At 36.0% G+C, this 22,709-nt stretch overlaps 1 protein-coding gene across 2 annotated transcripts in view; it reads left to right on the forward strand.

Annotated features, from left to right (window-relative positions):
• SLC1A7 (solute carrier family 1 member 7) overlaps positions 1–22,709 on the forward strand; it is a 941,247-nt gene that overhangs the window by 578,622 nt on the left and 339,916 nt on the right. For both annotated transcript variants that reach the window (XM_044085451.1, XM_044085450.1), the window contains 2 exons: positions 3,032–3,131; positions 17,424–17,657. In XM_044085451.1, the coding sequence (XP_043941386.1) occupies positions 3,032–3,131; positions 17,424–17,657 (334 nt within the window). The remainder of the gene's footprint in view (positions 1–3,031; positions 3,132–17,423; positions 17,658–22,709) is intronic.

Here is a 22,709-nt window from a genome sequence, read left to right on the forward strand (position 1 = left end):
AGGTCCATTTTGAAGTGAAGGTCCAGGGAGAAAAGCTACAACAATATGAAAAAACAAACAAACATTATACCACAAGAAAATTACAGAGTACACGTCAGCAATGAAAGTACACATTGGAAATATAAATAACCGAAAGAGATGACACCTTAGCAATTTTAACAAAATTTGTACATCAAAAAGTATATGGTATTATACAAACTAGACTAGCATATATATTAGAAACACACTATGATATTTTTGAGGAAGACTTGAAATGATTTTGGTAAAAGAGTAAGTATATATAGAGAAGGAAGAAGGCATCATAAGATCGCACTGTAAAGTGTAGATCTAAAGAAAGTCAGAGGGTGTGTATAAAAAGTGGGGAATATAGAGTTAGTCAGGTGGGTAGCAAGAGCAAAGCCAGGATTTTTCTAAGTGAAGTAACAGAAGTTTTTTAAATTGTACTATGGTGCAGATGAAAGTGATGGAACTGGGTAGTGTATTGCATATTTTACGAATGATGTTAGAGAATAAGGATTCTCCAGCTGAGTTGTTAGCTTTTTTGGATTTAACTAGGAGTTTGTCACTGGAATGGAGTGGTCTAGTGGTGATGTATGGTTACATGAGATCTTGAAGGGCTGGGGTTTTATCTGGTTCATGGAGTATTTTAAGGGTGAAGGTTAGTTGCTTGTATTGGAGGAGCTGAGGAAGTTCTAGCCAGTTTAGTTGTCTAAGGGCTGTGCAATGGTGTGTTTTGTAGGGGGAGTTTGTAGTGAATTTGACTATTTTATTGTAACAGGAGTCTAGTTTAGTAAGGTCTGATTTGCGTAGGTTGGTTAGTATAGGGGAGACGTAGAGTAGGGGTGACAGGAAGTGTATCCGGGAAAGGGTAGCTTTTGTAGATCTGGTTAAAACTTTCTTGTTTCTCTAGAGAAAGCCTAATTTTTTGAACTTTTTGATAGTTTGGGCTATGCGGATATCAAATGTTAGATTGTTGTCAATTTCAACCCCTAGCAATGTGTCACAGGAGTCATAATAGTTTTGTTTTTGGACTCTAGGGTGAAAACTGGTAGTGTTGTAGGTGTTCTTGAGGGGTAGAAGAGGAGGAGCTTGGTTTTATTTGGGTTTAGAATGAGTTGAGAAATGGTAAGCCAGTATTCCACTGATAGAAATGAGTTATGGGTTATGGTGTGGAGGTTCTGTATGGTGGGGGCAGAGCATATGAAGGTAGCGTCATCTAAGTATTGTATCACAGATGCTTGGTGAGTGGAGTTGTGGAGTTGGTTGGTAAAGAGGGAGAAAAATAGTGGTCCTAAGATCGAGCCTTGTGGGACACCTAGGGAGACTGGGAGGAGAGGGGACAGGTGATGTTGTCATAGTACAGCCTGTTGTCTGTCTGATAGGTAGTTTTGGAACCAGGTAACAGTGGAAGCATTAAGCTTTAGGGAGGAGAGGACTTTGATCAGTTTGATGTGGCATATCAAATGAGTTGGACAGGTCTAGAAATATGGCAGATACGAATTGCCCTGAATTTCTATGTTGGTTGACTGCATTAGTAAAGTTGTAGTATGATGGAGGCGAAATACATGTTGTGTGATTGATAACAGATTATGAGTGTTAAGGTAGTTCATGAGTTGAGTATGGACCACCTTCTCTAGGATTTTGGCGATTGGGTGGTAGTTGCTAAAATTGGTTGAGTTGCCTCCTTTGTGAAAGGGTATTATATAGGATTTTTTTCCAGATAGAAGGTACTATGCACTCTGACATAGACCTGTTTATGAGTATTACTACTTGGTAAGCTATTCCATCAGCAGCTACTTTCAGAAATTTGGCTGGTAGTTTGTCTGCAGCTAAGGTAGTTTTAGTTTGAGCAGTAGTTTGTTTACAGTATTTACTGTTACTGGTTGTAGTGTAAATAGACTGAGGTTGTTTTGAGAGGGTTTACTGAGATGGGGAGTTATTGGGGCAGGGCTATTGGAGATGTTTGTATTGGCTAGGGCTAGTATTGTTTCTGTGAAATAATTGAGTTTTTGTGTTCTTTGTTTAGATAATCTATCTTATTTTAATATCTTATTGAAGCTATTAAAGTATATGGCAATTATTTGTCCTATAACTCTAATGTGTAAATATTACAACACCCCAATCAGGGTATGGGATGTTTTGACCTTGGACATTTTGACCCCTGCATTAACACATTCCATATCTAGATCTGAAACACTTTTAATACAGTTTGATAGTACTGTTATGACCTAGTTAATACGGCTGTATCGTAGTTTATAACATTCATCAAGAATAGAGAAAACATATGATAATCATACACAAATGCGCAGAAAATAACCTGTTATTAAACAGAATAAAATATTATTCACATTACTGGTCTGTAATCTGGTACAATCATAGAAAACTCACATTAGTAAAGTAAAAAAATGGAACACTGTCTGAAGAATAAAACCAGCTTTAATAACAATTAAATGCATACAAATTGAATAAAACTTGAGATACACTAAGTAAATCTTTAAATATGCTTGTTAAATATGTTAACTTCCTATGAAAAATTCATGATTGATTTCATTGTTAACATGTTAAAAGCTATTGTTAATTAAATTAATGATATTTAGATATTAAATACTATGTTAAATAAATGAATATTTACATATTACAATGTTAAATCATATATTCAATTCCTATATAAAATTCATAATTTAAATATTAAGTATTAAAATGCTTTTATTAAATTTAATTGGGGTCAAATAGTCCAAGGTCAAACTGTTCTGCTTCCCCCCAATCATAAGGTTAAAGAATGCATTACATCACTATATACCAGCTATTTCACTTACAGTTCTTTTCTGTTTGGCCATGGTATATTAGAAATTATGAAATTCTGCAAATTTTAGTTAATGTATGGATTTCCACTGACTATCCAGTGTTCTTTCCTCTGATTAACAATATATTTGAGCTGGTGTTCTTCACCCTGCATGTGATTATGTTTGTATTGAAACACTGAACTCATGGACCTTCATTTATTGACTTGGCATTTTATATTTGTATACAGGAATAATGCTGGGTCGAATGGGTAGCAGTGGCATTCCAGTGGTCAGTTTCTGTCAGTGCCTAAATGAATCTGTTATGAAGATTGTGGCTGTTGCTGTATGGTGAGTGCACTTATATATTTCAGAGGCAGTGGTGAGTGCCCTTAAGTATTTCAGAGGTAGTCTGTAATGCGCATCAGGTGCATTACAGCAAGCTAAGCGTGTTCTAAATGCAGCCATGTATAAAATGACTGTTACTGGTTTTCAGTAATTAGCTGAAATTCATTTTATACAAATTACTACGTCCAGAGCTACATAAAATGAAGCCAAATAAGTATGCCACATACATAGACTTTCTACTTGAGAACTTCTTTTTCTCTAACTTATATTAGATATGGTTTTACTTAAACAGCTGCAGGGAGTAGTGAAATGCCATTGTGTGTATAATGTTGTGTTTTATACAGTTTTGTGGCTGGTGTAAAAGACTAAATTACTGATAGTTTAATCTGCTTGCTAAATTCAGACTGAAACTATTTACTTTAGGGACCTTAGCAGGGTGCTAGCTTCCTATACCTTAACATACTTAATTTACCCATCTTTTTATATAAACAAACTTAGTGATTAAGACAATAAAGATAGTATTTATCATTAAAAAAGGCAAATGGAAGTTTATCCTTGTATTTCAGTTTTTTGGCCTTGTCTTTTTTACTTCTCTTCTTTAAGCCTACTAACTTTCCTGCTTCCTGTGACTGTGTCATTCACATGCATGGAGAGACAGCAAAAACAGATTACACTAGGAGGAATGTGCCTAAAACTGGCAGCCTGTGGCTGCACTCTTCCCATTCCTTCTCACTATGGAGAGCTTGATATAGTGGCTTTGAGATTTGCTTGCTCAACATGTTGCTTTAATGTAGGGCTCCACGTCTGCAGGTCAAGTTTGTGCCCATGCATGGAGACAAATATACTGCTTTTCAGCTGGTCAACATTACTTTTTCCTCTTTCAGTTTTTTTGCCTCCTCACCTCCAGCCCCACTTTGCCCTGATGTAACCCTCGGAGAAGGTGGACCCCTTGACTTCTCAGGGAATCAACTTTATGATGCATACTTTGTAACACCTGGGAAGTCAGAAATCCCATCAGGAGTCACAGCACATAGTACTGGATCCCATCATTTGTGTGGCGACTAGTCAATTTTCTTTATCTCTAATGCATCTGCAAGTGTGCTGATATCAGCTGTTCAGCTGGGTGGGAAAGAGGAAGATATTTGAGGATGCACATGCCCTGGGACTTTAGAGCAGCCCACCTCCTAGCCTTCCTCCTCCATCTAATCTGGCAGTCAGAGCTTGGTGAGATTTCCATCCAGAATGCTCACTCCTATTCCAGGATAGGTACATCCACTCTTCTCTGCCTATGCCATCAATCAAACTCAGGTCACCTGATGTAGGTACTCCTCTTTCATTTTTGAAGACTTATTTCTTAAAACATGCACTCATTATGCATATTTATAATAAATCTTTCAGCTGCCTTTAGAGATGATGTTACATGCCCTGGAGTTCTTAGCAATTATACTATGAATACATATTTGCACTGTTAAACACTGTTGTGAACGCCTAGTACAAGTAAAATTTCTGTTTGTAAATGGACATTTTCTCACTGGACCTCTACTGAAGATAGGTAATGTTGACCCATTCAGATGATCCCAGTAATCAAGAGCAATGAATAAATAAGATAACTCCTTACTTAACAATGGCAGGGTCTTTCCATAGATGGCAGCAGCTCCCCGCCTTTTTCCTGACTTTACAACTAGTCTATCACAACTGTTTGATGAAACAAATCCATGCAAAAACACAAAATTAGTTTTTTGCAGGGGACAAGCAGTCTTCCCCAACCCCTTATACCAGAGGAACTTTGCTCCACCACCCACTATACTAATTCCATGGACCACAATCATAAGTATAATAGAAACATCCAGTAGGAGTGACAACAGTTAGAGCACCAATACCACTCTGAGTTACAGTTTATCAGGTTACAACTCTGTGACATGCAGGGATACAAAGGAAGGCTTTCTTACATTTAGAAGCAACTTATGAATTCTTTCAGTTTGCATATTAAGTCTGCGTAGACAGCATAGGTGGGATATTTTTGCAAAATGTGTAGTGTGCATTGTTTTGCATGTCACTAACATTTGTTTATCTTTATATCTTACAATTTTTCTCAAATATTTACAGGAAACCCACATTTAGCAAATCCTACTTACATTTTCAGAGCTATCATCCACACAAACAGAAGGTCAGTTTGGTGAAGGGACAGTATATTAGGTTGTCAGTTATGATTTCTGGATAATTTTACTTTTTAACAAGAGATTGATAAACTCAAACATATGCTACTGAGAGGAGATACAGTGAGAAATGTTTGGATAAAATCATTACATTTGTTGTTGTACAGAGGGCTACTAGGTATCCACCACTTTTGGGTTCCAGTAAGGGAACTGATGGTAGAGTTCCAACCTTACAGGCCAATGGTAATGTTACCTCTAAAATGGCATATGAGAGAGCTATACTTTTACACTTTGATAAAGGTATTAATAACACCAAAAATATTATTAACATTAATTGGAACATTTTCAAATCTAATGCATTATTTTTTGATATATTAGGAGAATGCCCCATATATGTTTTTAAAACATGCAATAATTTAAAGAATATATTTGAAAGTGGCGAAGTAGAAAATATATCTACCAATAACAAGATGGTGTCAGTTAGGAAGAACTTGGGCTAAGAATCACAAAACCTTTCAAACCCTGTATGGTTCTTTTCCTCATGTTTGCTCTGTAGTGTTGTTTTTTTCCATCTTTGCACAGTGTATGGTGGCAGGAAATATCCTACTCTCTCATCTTCCCGGCAAACATATTTCAGAAAGGGAATAGATTCTTTTTAAGAAGTCTTGTTTTTTTAGGCTTCTCAGTCTTTCACCCCTAGTCATTCCTACAGTCTGTTTGGACAATTTTCTTTATCTAGGTTTAAAAACTTTAATAAAACAATACATTTCTTAGCAGCAATTTCTGATATTTTTTCCTTACCTTTCTTCTTAAGTAGTTTTAATTTGGTTCCATGCTTGTGTTTCATTTCGTTTCTATCAGAATTAGATAATTTTTTTGTCTGAGCATATTTGCAGTTACTTTTGGTAGCTCTTAATGTGCAGCCAGAAACAAATACATCTTGTGGATTCTACTCCTGTAATATGTATCTGACACTGTAACTCTTTTTTCCTGGTATCCATGGGATGCCTTAGTACTACCAGGTTTTCTGCATTGACCCAGTAATGAAGAACAATAATCTCAGTTACAACTGGAAACTGCATATTGGAACCAGTGATATGTTATACTGAACTACAGTTTACAAAAAACACTGCTCCTGACTCTGAATCACTACTAAAACAGTGACTTAGGTACACATGCATTAACACACAATTAGCATTTACTCCTGCAGTCCATACATTGAGTTCTATTATCTCCTTTATAGTATTCAGTAAAGCAATTACTAGAAAAAAGGAATTAAAATATGCCTTCTGTTTCTGAACTCAGTGATCCATGCTGCCTCATCTTTCTTACAAAGAGTGGTGACAGCAATTTCCTAAAAACCCTAAGAGTGAACATAGCCATTCCACTTAACTTACCAGAGACTCGTGTGCCTTCCTAAGCCAAGCTTTCAGTGGAGCCCTGCTGGTTCCCTGTGAACACTAGAGGCAATCAGTACCTCTCAAACCCATGTAAGCTGGCAGCAGTACTCTTACCCTTTAGTCTTGAGAGATTGATATGCATTATCTTTCACCAGGGGTGTCAGGGATCAATGTCCCCCATCTTTTCTGGCCAGCTTTTCAAAGGTCTAGATATCCTGTCAAAGCTTTTCTAGATATGCAGAGGTCAAAAACCTCTTATAGCAATGAGAGCCCCATGCATCCCATTCTTTTGTCCTAATTGTGATTGGTATCCTGGTAGGACAGAAGCTGACATGAATTCTGGACTTTGAATTGCAAAGATCTTCTTATGTCCTGTCATTATACTTCTTAGTGTATAAAGCTGTCATGAGCCTCATCCTTCTGACATTGATAGATAAGGGCCCTTTCTATGACCCAGATGACTTGGGTTTAATTACCAGATCAGGCACTGAAAGGGTCAAGGTAGGGAACGGTGGGAGTTAGTGACTGTTACTGGCCCTCCTATCCTGAGGGGAGATAGGTGTCATGACCCACTGTACTAATGGCCCCAGCAAGATTTATTTATTTATTTTATTTATTTGACATTTGTTTGCCAGGAAAGTCTGACTGGGTATGAGCCCATTTTCGGAGGAGGCCCAGGGATAAAAGCTCCACAGTACAATTTAAACAAAATTACATATCAGCACTGGTTACAAAGACTAAGAAGGAAGTTTAGTTTTTTGGGAGTTAAGTAGTAGTTGGTTATTGGTGAGCCAAGACTCAATGGGATTGAATGCTTCTTGAGTTAAGCTCTGTAGATGAGAAAAATTCCTGGTGGAGCAGATTAATGTAGAGTTGTTGGCATACAGGATTAGGGTGTCTTGTTTGGTGGCAGTATTAAGATGGTTAATAAAAATGCTGAAGAAGACTGGACCTAGTATTGAGCCTTCGGTACCCTAGTGCTGACTGGTAAGTAAGGAGAGAAGTTAGAGTTCCATTTGAACGACTGATATCTGTTAGAGAAATAACTAGTGAACCATTGTAAGGATATTTCAGTTAATCCCAGAAGAGATAGTTAGGATAAGAGTTTGCAGTAGGAGACAGTATCAAAGGCCTTGGATAAGTCTAGGAACAGAGAAGAGACAAAGTTTCCTGAGTCACGAGCTTTGTTGACAGTGTCAGTAAAGGAAAGTAGAGCTGTGATAGTACTGTGTGCTGGTCTGAATCCATGTTGGGTGGGAGACAGAAGGTTATTACCAAGTATGTATTGAAAATGTTGCTTATGGATACGTTCTTCTAGAAGTTTGGATAGTTGTGAAAGAATAGCAATTGGCCTAAAGTCAGAAATTTCTGTGGAGGTGCCACCTTTGGGGAGGAGAAGGATAAAGGATTCTTTCCACAAGGAGAGGACATAAGCTTTCCTGATAGATCTATTAATGATTATGGAAACTGGGTAAGTAATTGAGTTGGCAGCAAGTTTTAGGAATTCATTAGGAAGATTGACTGCAGTGGGGGAACATGGCTTGAGCTTGAACAAGAGGTATTTGATGAAGGACGTGGGAACTGGTTGAAGGGAAAATGTGGAGTGACATGTAATAGGAGGTTAAGTAAAAGTAGAGGGTGATGGATGGAATTTGTTAGTGATGGAGCTATGCTATCTATGAAGTAAGAGTGAAATTGAGATGCTACGTCAGGGGAGGTACTATCACAGGAGGGTTGGAGGAGGACTGACTTCCTGGGTGTAGGATATTTTTGATAGTGTGCCAGAAGGGTTTTAGACTGGATTTGTGCTCATCTTGTAGCTTTGCATAGGATTTTTTATGTAAATCAATCTGTTTCTTTACAAGGTTACACAGTGCTTTGAAATAATGTAAATTATTATGAGTCTTACGTTTTAGGTAAGTTGTCCAAGTCTTGTCACATTTTTTGAATGAGTGATCTGGTATAGACAGAAAGCCAAGGGGTATAGTTGGGTTTCACTCTTTTCCTTCTGGTGGGAGCTAAACTGTCTAAAGTGTTTAGGAATGTAGAATTAAATTGTTCAACTGCATCATCTAGTGGGGGGAGTATTTAAGGAAGGACCAATTAATGGAATTTGATATAATTGTAAAGGCTGCTGGTCAAAGTGGGATAGGTTTCATACTGTCTTGTAAGTATGTTGTCTGCATGAATGAGAGATAAGAGATAAGTCTAGTTTTTCAGATGAGGTCGTGATCACTGATAGAAGATGGAAGTGTTTTGGAAACAGAGAAATTGCTAGGATGGGAGACCAACATCCAGTCAATAATTGAGCCAATTTGGTTTGTGGAACTGGTAAAGGTTGGGTGAGTAATTAGTTGAGAAAATCCAAATAGGTTTTTGTTATTTGTGGGGAATTGTAAGTTAAGTTTCTGCCATTCAGTGTTGCCATCACCTAATATTACTGTTTCCATAGAGATATTTTTTGACACCCATGACAGGATACTTCCCAGAGTTGATAACTTATTGCCAGGGGGTATGTATAAAGCTATAATGCAGAGAATTTTATTGTTGTTTAATTTAAGGTAGGTGATCAGTAGTTCAGCTTTGTCAAAGAAGGGTATAGATTGGTTATGAGGCGTTAAGGAGATAGAAGCAGAATATATTATTGCAACACTGACTCCTTTTCTTTTAAGTCGATCAGCTCTGAACATATTAAGGCCAGGTGGAAGCACTTTGGTATCTTTTATGTGCAGTTTAAGCCAGGTTTCAGTGATTACTAGCATGCCAGGAGATTGTGCAGTTATCCAAGCATGCTACTCAGAGATTTTGTTGCACTTGTTATGTGTGTTTACTGAGATAAATTTAAGTATGTTTTGTGATGTTGGGACCAGTGTTAAGGTGGATGTCACCACAGAGCTGGAGGAATTCCAAGGTTGTATAGTAAAGATAAGATTTCATTTTGGTTAAATTGTCAGTAATTGTAATGCTAAACAGGTATAGCTGTGTCTGAAACAGTTTATGTTTAAAGTACAATATGTTGTCTGTGTGAAACAGATGAGTAGTGATGGATTATGAGTAGTGATTTGTGTTATTGGTGTAAGAGGTAGTGTCTGAAGGAGACATCAGCATAGGTCGGATAGGGACTAGATATGATGAAAGTGAAGAGACAGAGAAGAACATCAGTGATAGGAGAGTAAGGAGAGTTATTTTAGATGAAGGATGATTAGAGAGGTAATCAGAAAAACTACCTACATGGATATCTGGAGGAGAGTAATAAAGTTTGTAGAAATGAAGGAAGGGAGTAGTATGTAGATAGGATGCTAGTGTGATATTAATAGAACATGTTGAGAGATAGAGTGTATGGATGAGGAGGGTGGAGCTAACAGAGGAAGGGGTGTGGTGTGGATAGGTTTAAATTTAGAGGTAGTGGGGGTAGGTGAGATTTGGGGGCAGGGTAGGGGAGCAAAGTGGGCCTGGAGGGCAAACAGCATGGGATGACAGCCCAGAGACTGTGAATCTTCAGGTAAGTACTCAGAAAAAAAATATCAGTGAGGCAGCAGCAAATCTGTTTAAAATGCTTGTTATGGGGCCAGTTAAATATTGGGAGCACAGTAATAGGGTATATAAGATTACATACACAGCATTAAAGAATATACAATAAGCTTAATGTCATTCTGTACTCCTCAACTAAACACAGTAGAATCAGAAACTGCTGCAATTACAATTCTTAATTAAATTAAGCTGGGAGGGGAATAGCCACACTTGGTGGGGATGTGTGCACACAATATAGATTACAAGTGCTAAAAACACATAATATTAAAATAACTATTAAAGCCAAAAAACATTGCATATTGAATAGCTGATTGATAGGAAAAAACATTTAGATACACTTTCTTATTGATAAAGCATTTTGGCAGGTTTGCAGTAAGCTTTAAATCCCCAAATGTTTAAAATCACCAGGGGCACATTGTAGTTTAGAGCTGAGGGGGTAGCAGAACTAAGGAAGAAAAAAAAGAGGAAGGAACAAGTTAGAAGGAGAGAGTCAGGTAATTACCATACTGAGCTCAAGGCATATAATGTGAGATAGATATTTATTTTTAAGTAGCTACAGAACCAACACAAAAGAAGCTATGATACATCTAAAGCTAAGATCGATAATATCAGAAAGTTCTTATTTTTGACTAAGCAGTACAGCTATAAAATAAAAACCGCGGTGGTGGTGCTGGGTAGCATTGTCACCTCACAGTAAGATGCTGTCCGGTTCAATTCTCAGCTAGAGCGTCTTCTGCGTGGAGACATGCGTGAATGGGCATACCTTCATTGAAGGTTGTGCATCAGGGCTGGCAACTCAGCACGTAAAAATCAACTACCAATCATTAGCGGACCAGAGTTCCACTGTGGCGACCCCTAAAAGACACAACAAGTACAGCTATAAAATCCTGTCAACAGCGATAGGGTGTATGTTGCATAATTAACTTAATATATGAATCCCTACCATAGCAGTTATAATCTGGTCACCATTTAAACTATGCACAGTGACTACCAATAAACAATGCTCTTAGTCTGTCTATTTCAGTAAAGTTGCATTATGGACAAATAGTTTTTAGTATGCTCAAAGTAGAATTAAAGAGACTTAAAGTAGATACAGGAAAAAGGAACAACAGTCTACAAATTATGAGTTACAGTTACAACATTATGCACAGTATAGTATTCCTGCAGTAAAAACCTTGGGTTAATGTCCTGCAAAATAAAATGCATCCAAAGAACTCTCACATAGCTCATTTTGAACTTAAAATAGATTACAGTAAAGGTACATGAATTAACATCCTGAGAAATAAAATGCCTTCACAGAACTATTGCATAGCTCAATTAGAAACTTAAACTAAATTGCAGTCAAAGTACAAAAGTATACCGAATCCAAGCTACTGCTACAGCACTACATGAAATGAACTATGCCTGCAATTAAAAACGATGGATTATCTTTTTGGTATACAAAAAGCTTTCACAGAGACATTGCCAAGTACATTTCTAAAAAGCAAACACAATAATAATAAAAAAGAAAAAATACTTGCTTATTTAGTGTGTACCTTCCCAGGATAGGACAATAGGGGAGACTGGAGTTTACGGAGACCAGAGTGAAAGAGAAATTGGAAAACAAAATGGCTCCAGCTACGATAGCTTTTGAATGGCACAAAGCATCATTGGAGAAGGTAACTGAATGTAGTTAAGGAGGAACCGGGATGAAGAAGAATAAAAACTATGAGTAAAACAGGGATAAACTACACCCCACAGAATGAAAATATTCAGGTGAGTACTGACTTTCTTATTTATAAAGTGTTTTGGTAGGTTTGCAGTGAGCTTTCAGGTGATTTTTTTGAATCCCCAAGTATTTAAAATCATCCAGGGGGCACTTTGCAGTTTAGAGCTGAGCGGGATAGCACAATTATTATCATCTTTTAATCTTTTTATCTTTTTATCTTCATCTGCTTTAACTATGCCTATTTTGTGTAAGCTAAAGAATGCTGCATTCTTTGCTACTACACTATATTCATTTTCAATTTTTTTTACCTGTTGCTGATCTTTATTCATTTTTTTAATATACTTCATGACTTTTTATAACCTATTTCCTTAAATTGGTCTTTTTATGTTTACTTCATTACTTTTTTACATTGCTTGTATAGTATGTGTATAATATTATTATTGTAACTTTCCTATTATCTTGCATTATAACATTTGCAATTTTTTTCTGTTGGGCCTCCACTGAAAAGGAGTTTATTGCCCAGTTGGACTTTCCTAGTAAACATTGTAAAATAAATAAATAAAATAAATTTCAAAAGTTAAAGGACCCCAACTATGGAAGGACCTTACACCAGTAGTGATGATATCACAGTCTTTTTTACCACTTCTCAATGGTTAACTAGTACGATATCTGAATCAACATATAATTATCCCAAGAACCATATGGCATATCACCATATTTACTTGTGTACAGCAGTAGCAACTCAGTGAATAAGCAAACAGTCCATAATCTAATGTAATTACACCGGCTTTAATCCAAATACACATAAAAAACTAAGCACTTTTGTCCCTTACATCCTGGGACTTGGGACTTCATCCAAGTTGATAAAATTACATGTTATTTCCTTATATATCTTAAAATCCCTGCCCTTATTTTTCCATCAGCAATATAAAGTCATAACATTTCCATAAAACACAACTGTTTGTTTGCTTAAGCAGTAAATGTTTAAAACTGAATTAATATAGTACCACAGCTGTTAAAAAACTTTACTTATCTAGTATTGTAAAAATTTCATTTTTAAAATGCATGCTAAAGACACTGAATCATTTAATCCATAGGGGCCAGTTGTGAGTGTTTTTAACTGCCACTGCAGTTCTTTATCTCTCTAATCTAATTTTCCATGGTCCCCCCTTATCATCCATTTCTATAGAACCTATTAGAAAGAAAAAAACAAAAAAACAAAAAAAACAACAAAGGCATGATCACTAGATTCTTGTTTGTGTTTCCATATTGCATTCTCTTGCTTATTCACCCTTATGTCATGAAAGAGTTCATAAATCCTTTCCTTTAATGGTCTCAGTTTTATCAATATAATAACAAGGGCAGTTCTCCACTGAGCTATATAAAATACTATTTGAGTATAACAGTTACAGTGCTTAGGAGGATAAGGGTTCAGGATGTTGGAAGAATCAAGAGTCCCAAGCAACTGTGTGGTGATTCAGATACTGTACTAGATAACCACTGAGAAGTGGTCAAAATGATTGGGAATCATTGCTATGTGTGTTAGCTCCTTCTGTAATTGGGTCCTTTAACTTTTGAAGAGCTGACTGCTTAGTTAGGGTCTAAATAAAATACAACTTAAGAATCACATTAATCATGTTAATCACATTAACCACAATAATGTGAATTAATCACATTAATGTATATTTATTTGTTGTAATTTCCACACTTATAATAGTATGCACCTTACCAGCACAGGTTTGTGAACCTATAGCTTTAAGAAGGTTACTTGTATTTCAGAGATGACACATCCCTTTGGCATTTTGGTTTATTTAATTTTAAACTTAAATTTTCACAACTTCATCTAAACTTATAGTTGTATCAACTGCGGCTCTTTGAAAGACCTCTGGACCTTATGAACTGCCAGGTAATTGTCTAAGTCTTCTGCTAATGTTGTTTTAAAGGTAAATTACTTGAAAGTTTTATCATCTGGTTTAAACTGAAAAAATCACTGATTATCATCTAGCACTGAAAAAATGTATTTGGCAAAATAACAATCACTTCTTCAACTCTTTGTACAGATTAGTGTTACCACTGAATCCATTCGTTAAGATCTTACAGGTCTCTATGGATTCTAATTCATCTTGCTTCAATCAGTTCCCATACAGTTAACCCATACAGTAGGGTCAGTCTGCTTTACATTCACATATAGACATTTCATACAGTTAAGCTGTAGCTGTCTTTTTTTTTCTCTCAGAGCTAAGGATACCTTGCACTTTAGCTTATATAAATAATTCCTTCTTCTTACTGAAGTATTCTGAGCTGAATTCAAGCACTCACAATGTAACCATCTGATTGGGCCTTGCCCATTTTCATCCTTTTTTTGTTTGTAAAATATATACAAAAATATCACAGCATTCACCCTTCCTTCTCTAGGTCATTAATGAAAGAAAACATTAATATTTCCTGATGGACAAACATCACAGTGCAGAAACCAATCTGTTTGTCACATGTCTGTTCATATTAAATGCAGACCGCCCCCTGATCATTCTGCTGCTCCAAAAAACAACATTTTCCTCTAATCAGCTCCCCTGGATCCTCCCACCATTGTCTAAAACTGCCTTTAAATAACTGACAGGGGTGAATGTAATGCATTAGAACAAGAACACTTGGCCAGCTACCTACTTAACTAAATAAACTACTTGAAACGTCAGTAAGGAGTCTTTATTCCTCCCACAGGGAGAGTATCAGAGAGAGAGTCTCCTAGATCTGCTAGCTAAAGTGATTTTATCTGGACTTATCCTTTGCACTCTGTTTCTTTTGCAATGGGTATGATATGCATGCATATCTGTATTTTTATGAAAATATCTCAGGTGCCAACATAGTACTGCTGTGGCACAGCATTTCACACGACCATTCGGCGCACATCTTGAGTAGCAGCTGACATAAATGTATAGTGATAAAAAGTCATGAACGGTCGACTCCACATACGAAAACACTTTAATAAAAACTCAAATGACAACACATAAAAACATATTTAGTACTTTCATCTCTTCATAAGGAGACTTCATCAGAACAGATATTCATGACTTTTTATCAGTATATATATTTTTCATATGTTTTTATAAATGTATAGTGGTCAGTAAGTGAAATATTTTTTTCATTTTGTTGACTGTTATGAATATGTGCTATATTATTTATGGTAGTAAATTCATCTAGAAGGATTTTACAATATTTCATATTTTATATGTCAGTTGCAATGACAAAATATTATATTTTACGTATTGTCATATTTGAGATTATAAATTGTTATTTTATATAATTTTTTTTTTTTTTTTTATTAAATGTGGAGCATTTCTCCCTGGGCCTCCACTGAAAACTGGTATTTATCCCAGTCGGACTTTCGTGGTAAACAATGTAAAATAAATAAATAAATAAATAAATATGGTACTCCATAATATCAAATCAAAGCTTGCATAATGCTGGAAAACTTTAATGGTATCTAAGCACTACTACTTTGGAGATAATTTTCACTTGTTTAGTAAAAAAAAATAACATGAATCCATACTTTATGTAAATATTTCTACAGTGTTCACATAATGGCATGTTGGGACAGCATATCGCAGGACAATTCAGCACATAGGTTAGGAATGTCTCTTGACTAAAATACAATGGTCAGTGAGTGAGAAGATGTGTGTGTGTGTGTGTGTGTGTGTGTGTGTGTGTGTGTGTGTGTGTGTGTGTGTGTGTGTGTGTGTGTGTTTTTTAATGCCAAATTCTGAATATGTATCATATTAATAGTTTGATAATAACTTGACCTAGCTAGAATATAAATGTAACACTTACTGCTATCTAATGAAAACTTATGTAAGGCTGTAAAAGTTGTCAAAAGTTACCCACTTTCTGTCTAATACCAGATTGCAGATATTTATACTTGTTTAGTAATAAAATATGCATATATACCTAAATAGCATATTTCTGTAAATATCTCAGGCATCACCCACCTGAGCACATTGTGGGTCAACATTTCACATAGCTGGTCAACAAAGAGCTCAGAAATGGCTCTTCAGACCAAAGGGTGTACTTGGTACCAGAGAAAATTTGAATTATCTTCCCAGACATATGATGAATATATACCGTATGTTAATAATTATATTAATAACTTGAAACAGAAACTGGTATCAAATGAAAGTGTACACAGCGCTGAAAGGCTATGAGTCTGCTTTCTTTGAACATTAAACAGTCAACATTGGTAACTCGTATTTCTAGAAAATAAGACTCGTCTGTTGATGTAATTGGTGTGGAACTACAGTAGGCTCCACAGTAGCTTAGGTAGGGAGGCGTTGTAGGATCCATCTTTCATGATGTTATGGCATGGCTCCAAGAAAAAAAATCAGTGGACCGTCCTTCGCTACAAAATAAAGTGAAGAATAACGCACCTTAACAATAACTCTTGCAACAAAAACTGTATCATGTGTGGTAAGGAGGTTATGTTCCAGTCCAAAGGTTACTACTTACTCTTTCATCAGAAAGTGTAGGTCTTTTAGAGTGAATTAATATAATATAAATCATGGAATAAATGGAACTGGGAGGTGATAAAAACATAGTTATACACAAATAATTTAGTGCGGAAATATTCAACAGGACTGGAGCATACATTACTGTATATAACATGAAACCCACACGAGACAAAATATGTTTGCGACCAGTTTTAAGTGAAGGTTTATAGTTACAGTTTCTTATAGCAGAAGTTAGATTAAGCAACTTCTTTAGAAGTATCTTATTTTTAGAATGCTAACCTGCTTAGACTGTTATTTGTTAACTAAAGAATGAAGCAGAAAATGTTAAAGTGTCAAAAACATTATGAGGTAAGATTATCCATGCTGTTTTGCTTTGCTACAGATAATTTAACTTTGATTACAGTTATGTACAATGTCACCTCATGAAATAACAGTTCTTTGTATGGAAACCTAGAAATTATGTATCAAGCAATGCTGCAAAACAAAACCTTTAGCCATCATATAATTATAATAGGGAACTCCATTGGAAAAATGCTGGCATTCTTGAACTATAACTATCATAAGTTTTGCATGTTACTTTCTCCATTAAGTTTTTTTTTTCTCCAGTAAAACACTTTTGGAAAATCCATATCCTTACTTCTATAGGCTGTGGTTAACCAAATTACATAGTTCCTGTAAAATGCTCAACTGACCCACAAGCTGAAGAGAATGTGTAAACTAATTGTGTCTGTAAATGTTTCAGACCACACATTTTCTTTTCAGCATGTACATGAATGTATTTTATGATTCAGGAAAAAAGTAACAGATGTTTGTTTAACCTACAAAATATTTTGTATAGAAAGATGTAGAGCACAGAACTTCATATAATGATTTTGCAGTGAGATGTGATTCACAAATGATCTTGTTTACTTTTGCACAGTTTTTATTGTGTGTTTTAACTGTTTGGTGCACGTATCTCTGCCTGGAATCCACATGTTAATATAATTTTTTTTAAATTTAAGGTATTTCCCATTTGGAATTGTGTTCCTTATTGCTGGCAAAATCCTGGAAATGGATGACCCTTCAGCCATTGGGAAGAAGTTGGGATTTTACGCCATCACAGTGGTATGCGGTTTGGTGGTACATGGACTTTTCATCTTACCCATGATGTACTTCTTAATTACCAAGAAGAACCCCATAGTCTACATCAGAGGCATTCTTCAGGCCTTGCTAATAGCTTTGGCTACTTCATCCAGGTACTGCTTATAACAGGATGCAGTCTGTTTCTTAATACTGCAATAAGGAGAAAATAATCCAGGATAATAGCCCATAAAATGTGCTCACTATAGATGATTAATGTCCTCTGCACTTGTAAATCTGCCAACCTGTAGCTAGATATAAGCCTAAATCCTACTATGTAAATGCCATGTCATGTTAATGCATGGGTTAGCCAAGTGGTTCTGCAAGATTACAGGTAAATCATGTACCATGGTTATAAGTTCAAGTTCACAATTAATACTTAGATTCTTTATCACTAAATACTAGTAAGTCAACATTTCTACATATGAAGGAGATGTTTTCCCACTATGTATAAGCACTCTTGAGAACTTCTTAAACATCTGACCTTAGCAGCATCACACAGAACAGCCAATATTCAACATGACTGACATCCCAAAAGACTTGAAGCAAAGGTAACTTAAGTATTTTTTTCTCTTCCTTCTCAACATCTGCTTCTGCTTAAATAACACTTGACACAGAGAGCATAGATCATTCTTGTATTAATGGCTGAGTCACTGGCAAAGCAGAAGGAGGAAAGAATGGTCATGCTTTCAATCATGCTGAAGTGTTTTGTAGCTCAACAAATGCTCATATGAAGTGTATTAAATAAATAGTGAGCTCAGGAGTAGCAGAGGCAAAGGCCAGTAGCATCTATTCTTTCCACTCCTTTGATGCATGGGCTTATTGCAAAAGATAAGAAATACCAGAACTGGTAAATAGACATATTTATGGCAACACAAATGGACAAGAAAGAATTATACTTCACACACACACACACACACACACACACACACACACACACACACACACACACACACACACACACACGCACACACTGAACTTTCATCAGATATAGGTATTACTGACAACTGAAGCAATTTCTGCACACTTGCTTGTGTAAAGTAGGTGATTAAGTACACCTTGGGCCATGGACTGCTTTTAATCTATGAGACCCCTGCTCCCTCAACCCCCTGCCCTCCAAAGTCTTATTTCAGTTGATGACCCACACACACATACATAAATAAATGTCTGCTATTATTTATTGACTGCAGTCCACAATGATTTGCCAGAAAAATTCAAATTTAAAAATTTTAGGAAGAACAGAATAAAAGTATGAGGCAAAATCAGGAACAGGCAAAATATATGATCATGGCATAGAGGATTAAAGCTATAAGCTATTGTTATGAAAACTACTTCATCGCCTTCATGCACTCCAGGGTTTGATTCCCCAAATCTGCATTTGCCTACTGTACGACTCTGAGCAGTTAAGACACACACACACCAGTTTTAATAACTCTGTTACAGTTAACCTTATTATTTTTTTCTGCTGCTGACCAGTTTCCTAACTGAGCTCTATTATACTGCAATGTACTAAAAAGAGAAAAGTATTTTTGTGGAATTCAATTTCCATGCACTTTTTTCCTGTTGACTTTATTGCAAAACTAGAAATACCTTTAATGCTTTTCAGCAGCTTTTCTGCCCTAAATGAAGTGGGGTATATAATTTTCTGAGCGACTGAATGTATATGGGGGTCCAATAAAGAGTTGCAGCTGTGGTGCTGCTGTTCCTCTTAAATCCAGTCCACTTCCATCTCTGGATAAGAGTAAAATTTTTGTATAGTCAAGTTATCCCCCCTGTTGTGATAGTGTGCCGTATACATTTATTTACTTTATTTATTGCTCAGTAACAAAGAATAGTAATTGGGCATTACTCTTGCAAATTGTTGGTTTTGCTTTTAAATGTGTTAACTGTAATAGCAATGGGAAATTACAGCTCACCATTTTTAGTACTTGTTTAGGATGGCATAGACTTTAACAAACTAAACTAATTAAAATAAAGGCAAAATAGTGGAAACCACGTGGTAAGTCCTCCGTTGCTGGAATAACGATAAATAAACCAAAGTAGTAAGCTTTAGCAACGGACAGAGCCAGGCATATGTAAGTTTCAAACTCCAGTCAAAAACTCACAAAATAAAACTGAAAATTAAGGTTCAAATATGAACAGACTGCAGGCACAAAAAAATCCAACTGGATACAAAACCATATAAAACTCTTTTATTGTAGTCGACAGGAGGTAAGCGCTTTCACTATTCAGCTTCATCAGACCATAAAACAACTACCAACATAGCCACTATTTAAAACCCAACCAATTAAGTTGCATCCAATGGTTCAGTCACAGCAATCAAACAATTAAAAATACAACAAAGCAATTAAAACTATCTGTGTGGAAATGCTATCATAGAAATACAATATATATATATATATATATATATATATATATATATATATATATATATATATATATATATACATATATATGTCACTATATCAAACACTCAAAACAAACAAAAAAATACATAATACAAATAAAAAACGGAGACATAAAATTAAGATTTCCACTTACTGAGCCAGTATAATGGAGAAAACCAAGATGATAACTAACAAAAGAATCAACGAAAAAAATGAAAAAATAAGCCTGCTTACTTATAAAGCATCCTTTTCTTTAAAATAGGCTTAATGGAGGCCCTTTCATTCAACCCCTTGCCCCTGTCAGCACGGAGCATGATGATCCAGCAGGCATACACATGTTCTGTATGTGTATGCAAATCACCTCCCCTAATACTAGGATTAATACTCTCAATGACTCTAAAGGTAAAAGTGAAGTGTGGGAGGTCCCAAACTCCAAAACATGTTTGGAAAGTGCATTATGCAATGAACCCTTCCTAATGTGGTATAAATGCTCCCTCATCCTGTCCCGTAGGACCCTGTTGGTTTTACGAACATAGAAGGAGTGGCAGGTGGAACATTCAGCCAAATATATCACATGGGGGGTCATACAATTTGCAGAGGCATGAAAAACAAATTCTTTACATAATTCAGGATGAAAAAAGAATTCAGAGGTGTTAATGTAAACACAAAAACTACAATTACCACAAGGTGAGGTAAGCCCAAAAGCCTCAGGTACATTGCTATGATTATTATCATAGCACAAGAGTCTTTTCAAGTTTTTATAATTCCTAAATTGAAACGTCGGTCTATCACCCACGATCCTGCATATGTCATCATCCACTTGTAAAATAGCCCAAAACTGACTGAAAAGCCAAGTCACATCCATATGATCACACGTGTAAAATAGAGGTACTTTAACCTCTCTAATATTTGAACCCATATCCCTACCAACAACTACTTCTGGTAATGGTCCAAAATAAGGACTCGCTATGGTCAGTCTAAATAGACCTAAGTCTGACCATTGCTTCTCAGTCTCGGATGAGGTATAACCTCATGCCAACAACTTACATTCCAAACTATTAACCTCTCTTAAAAAGCCAGATGTAGTGGGGTTCAACCTGGAAGCCCTTATCCCCTGACCTCTGGTGAGGCAATGTAGCAAAATGCTCTATAAAATATTACATGTAGTGTGGGGTGGAGTGATATGTATATAGTTTTTAACTTGATGATGGATGCATACAACCTATAACATAACAGGTATATTATAACCCAATGTCACAGCTAGGCCTTGATGATGCACTGTGATTATTACCTTTATTATACCCCATAGAGATGGACTATGCATTCTTATCTCCTTCCTCAAACCTCAGGTAGCTGATAAAACTATCGACTGATATCCAAAGATACAGAAGATAAAGTGTGGTGTTCACTTCTTCCATACTCCTGTCACTCTACAAGTGTACTTTTCAAATTCCCTGGAGCTTCATCAGTTCCTTTGATATGCAGAGCAAAGCCACAGATTTTAATGAGCAAGATACCAGGAGAATATGTAGTATGCCACCTTAAAACTTTTTTGATAGCAAATTGTCCTAGGTCAATGCTCACCATTATTTCATATGAAAGAATATAGAAAGCAACAGTTGCCAGGATAACAATTAGTAGAGAAGAGGCCACGAGGAAACTTGAGGCTGCAATTCAAACAGCATACATGATTTGTTTAAAATCCAAATTTATAAGCAGATTAATTATTTGTCTTTTAAAAAATATACAAAAATTGTACTTTATAAGTCAACAATTGCATTCAAGAGACATTGACATGATACTTGAAGAGACCTGAAAATCCAGCTTAGCGTAAAGGAGATCAACCAGGGAAGTGTACGCCACATCATCTAGTACCAATGGGCCTGAATAATGAGATGATAAGGGTCCAACTGGAGAGATAATTAGGGTCTGAATGGAGAGATGATTAAATCAGCAAGACACTGAAAGTAGTATTCCTGGAACTGAATTTATTCTAAATTGGTGCTGAGTACCTTCATGTGGAGGACCCAGTTTTCACAAAATCTCACCAAGATGATGCTCATATGTAGACTGTAATTTATATAGCATATATCATGGAAAGAGGTAGATAAAAAAATAAAAAAGTCAGCTTGGTGCATAAGTCCCAGGATAAAAAAGTGCCCAAACCTGATATGCACACTGATGCCAGGACTGGAAAAAATGATAGTGTAGAACCTTCAAGACATGGAAACATTCCTTCAATGGGGTTAAGCCAGGCTCAGGGGGTGGATGGCCTCCCTGTTATAGAAGGAAGTAGTAGTCCACAAAACTGCAAAAATTGGCAGGCCAAAAAAGAGCCATAAAGATGATAGAGTGGACTATTGAGGATAAGTAAGAAATTATGTACTGTTACTATCATGGAAGAAGCCCAGAATTTCCAGATAGAAGATATTCAAAAAGATTAAGAGAGAAATTAGAAGAAAGAAAAATACTTGCACAAAAAACTGTCAAAAGCTTCTAATGCAATTTGTGTTTATTAATACAACTGATCCATGAAAAACATTACATAGACAAAGAAAGTTTGGTCCACATGGAAAAAGACATGACAGAAGAAGTTCAAAAGTATAAGAACAAAACCTAAAGATTTTTGAAAGCTATAATAAAGAAACATGGACATGGGAAACAAAAACAAATCTGATATGGTGCAATACTTATAAAAATAAGAAAGCTAAATTAATCAATATAAAAAGCAGCTATAAAGATATTTAAAGAAAAATACAAAGGCATACAGTTATGGAAAAT

The sequence above is a fragment of the Protopterus annectens genome, chromosome 10.part0 (genome assembly GCF_019279795.1).
Source record: "Protopterus annectens isolate FY-2018-M chromosome 10.part0, PAN1.0, whole genome shotgun sequence".
Classification (NCBI taxonomy): Eukaryota; Metazoa; Chordata; order Ceratodontiformes; family Protopteridae; genus Protopterus; species Protopterus annectens.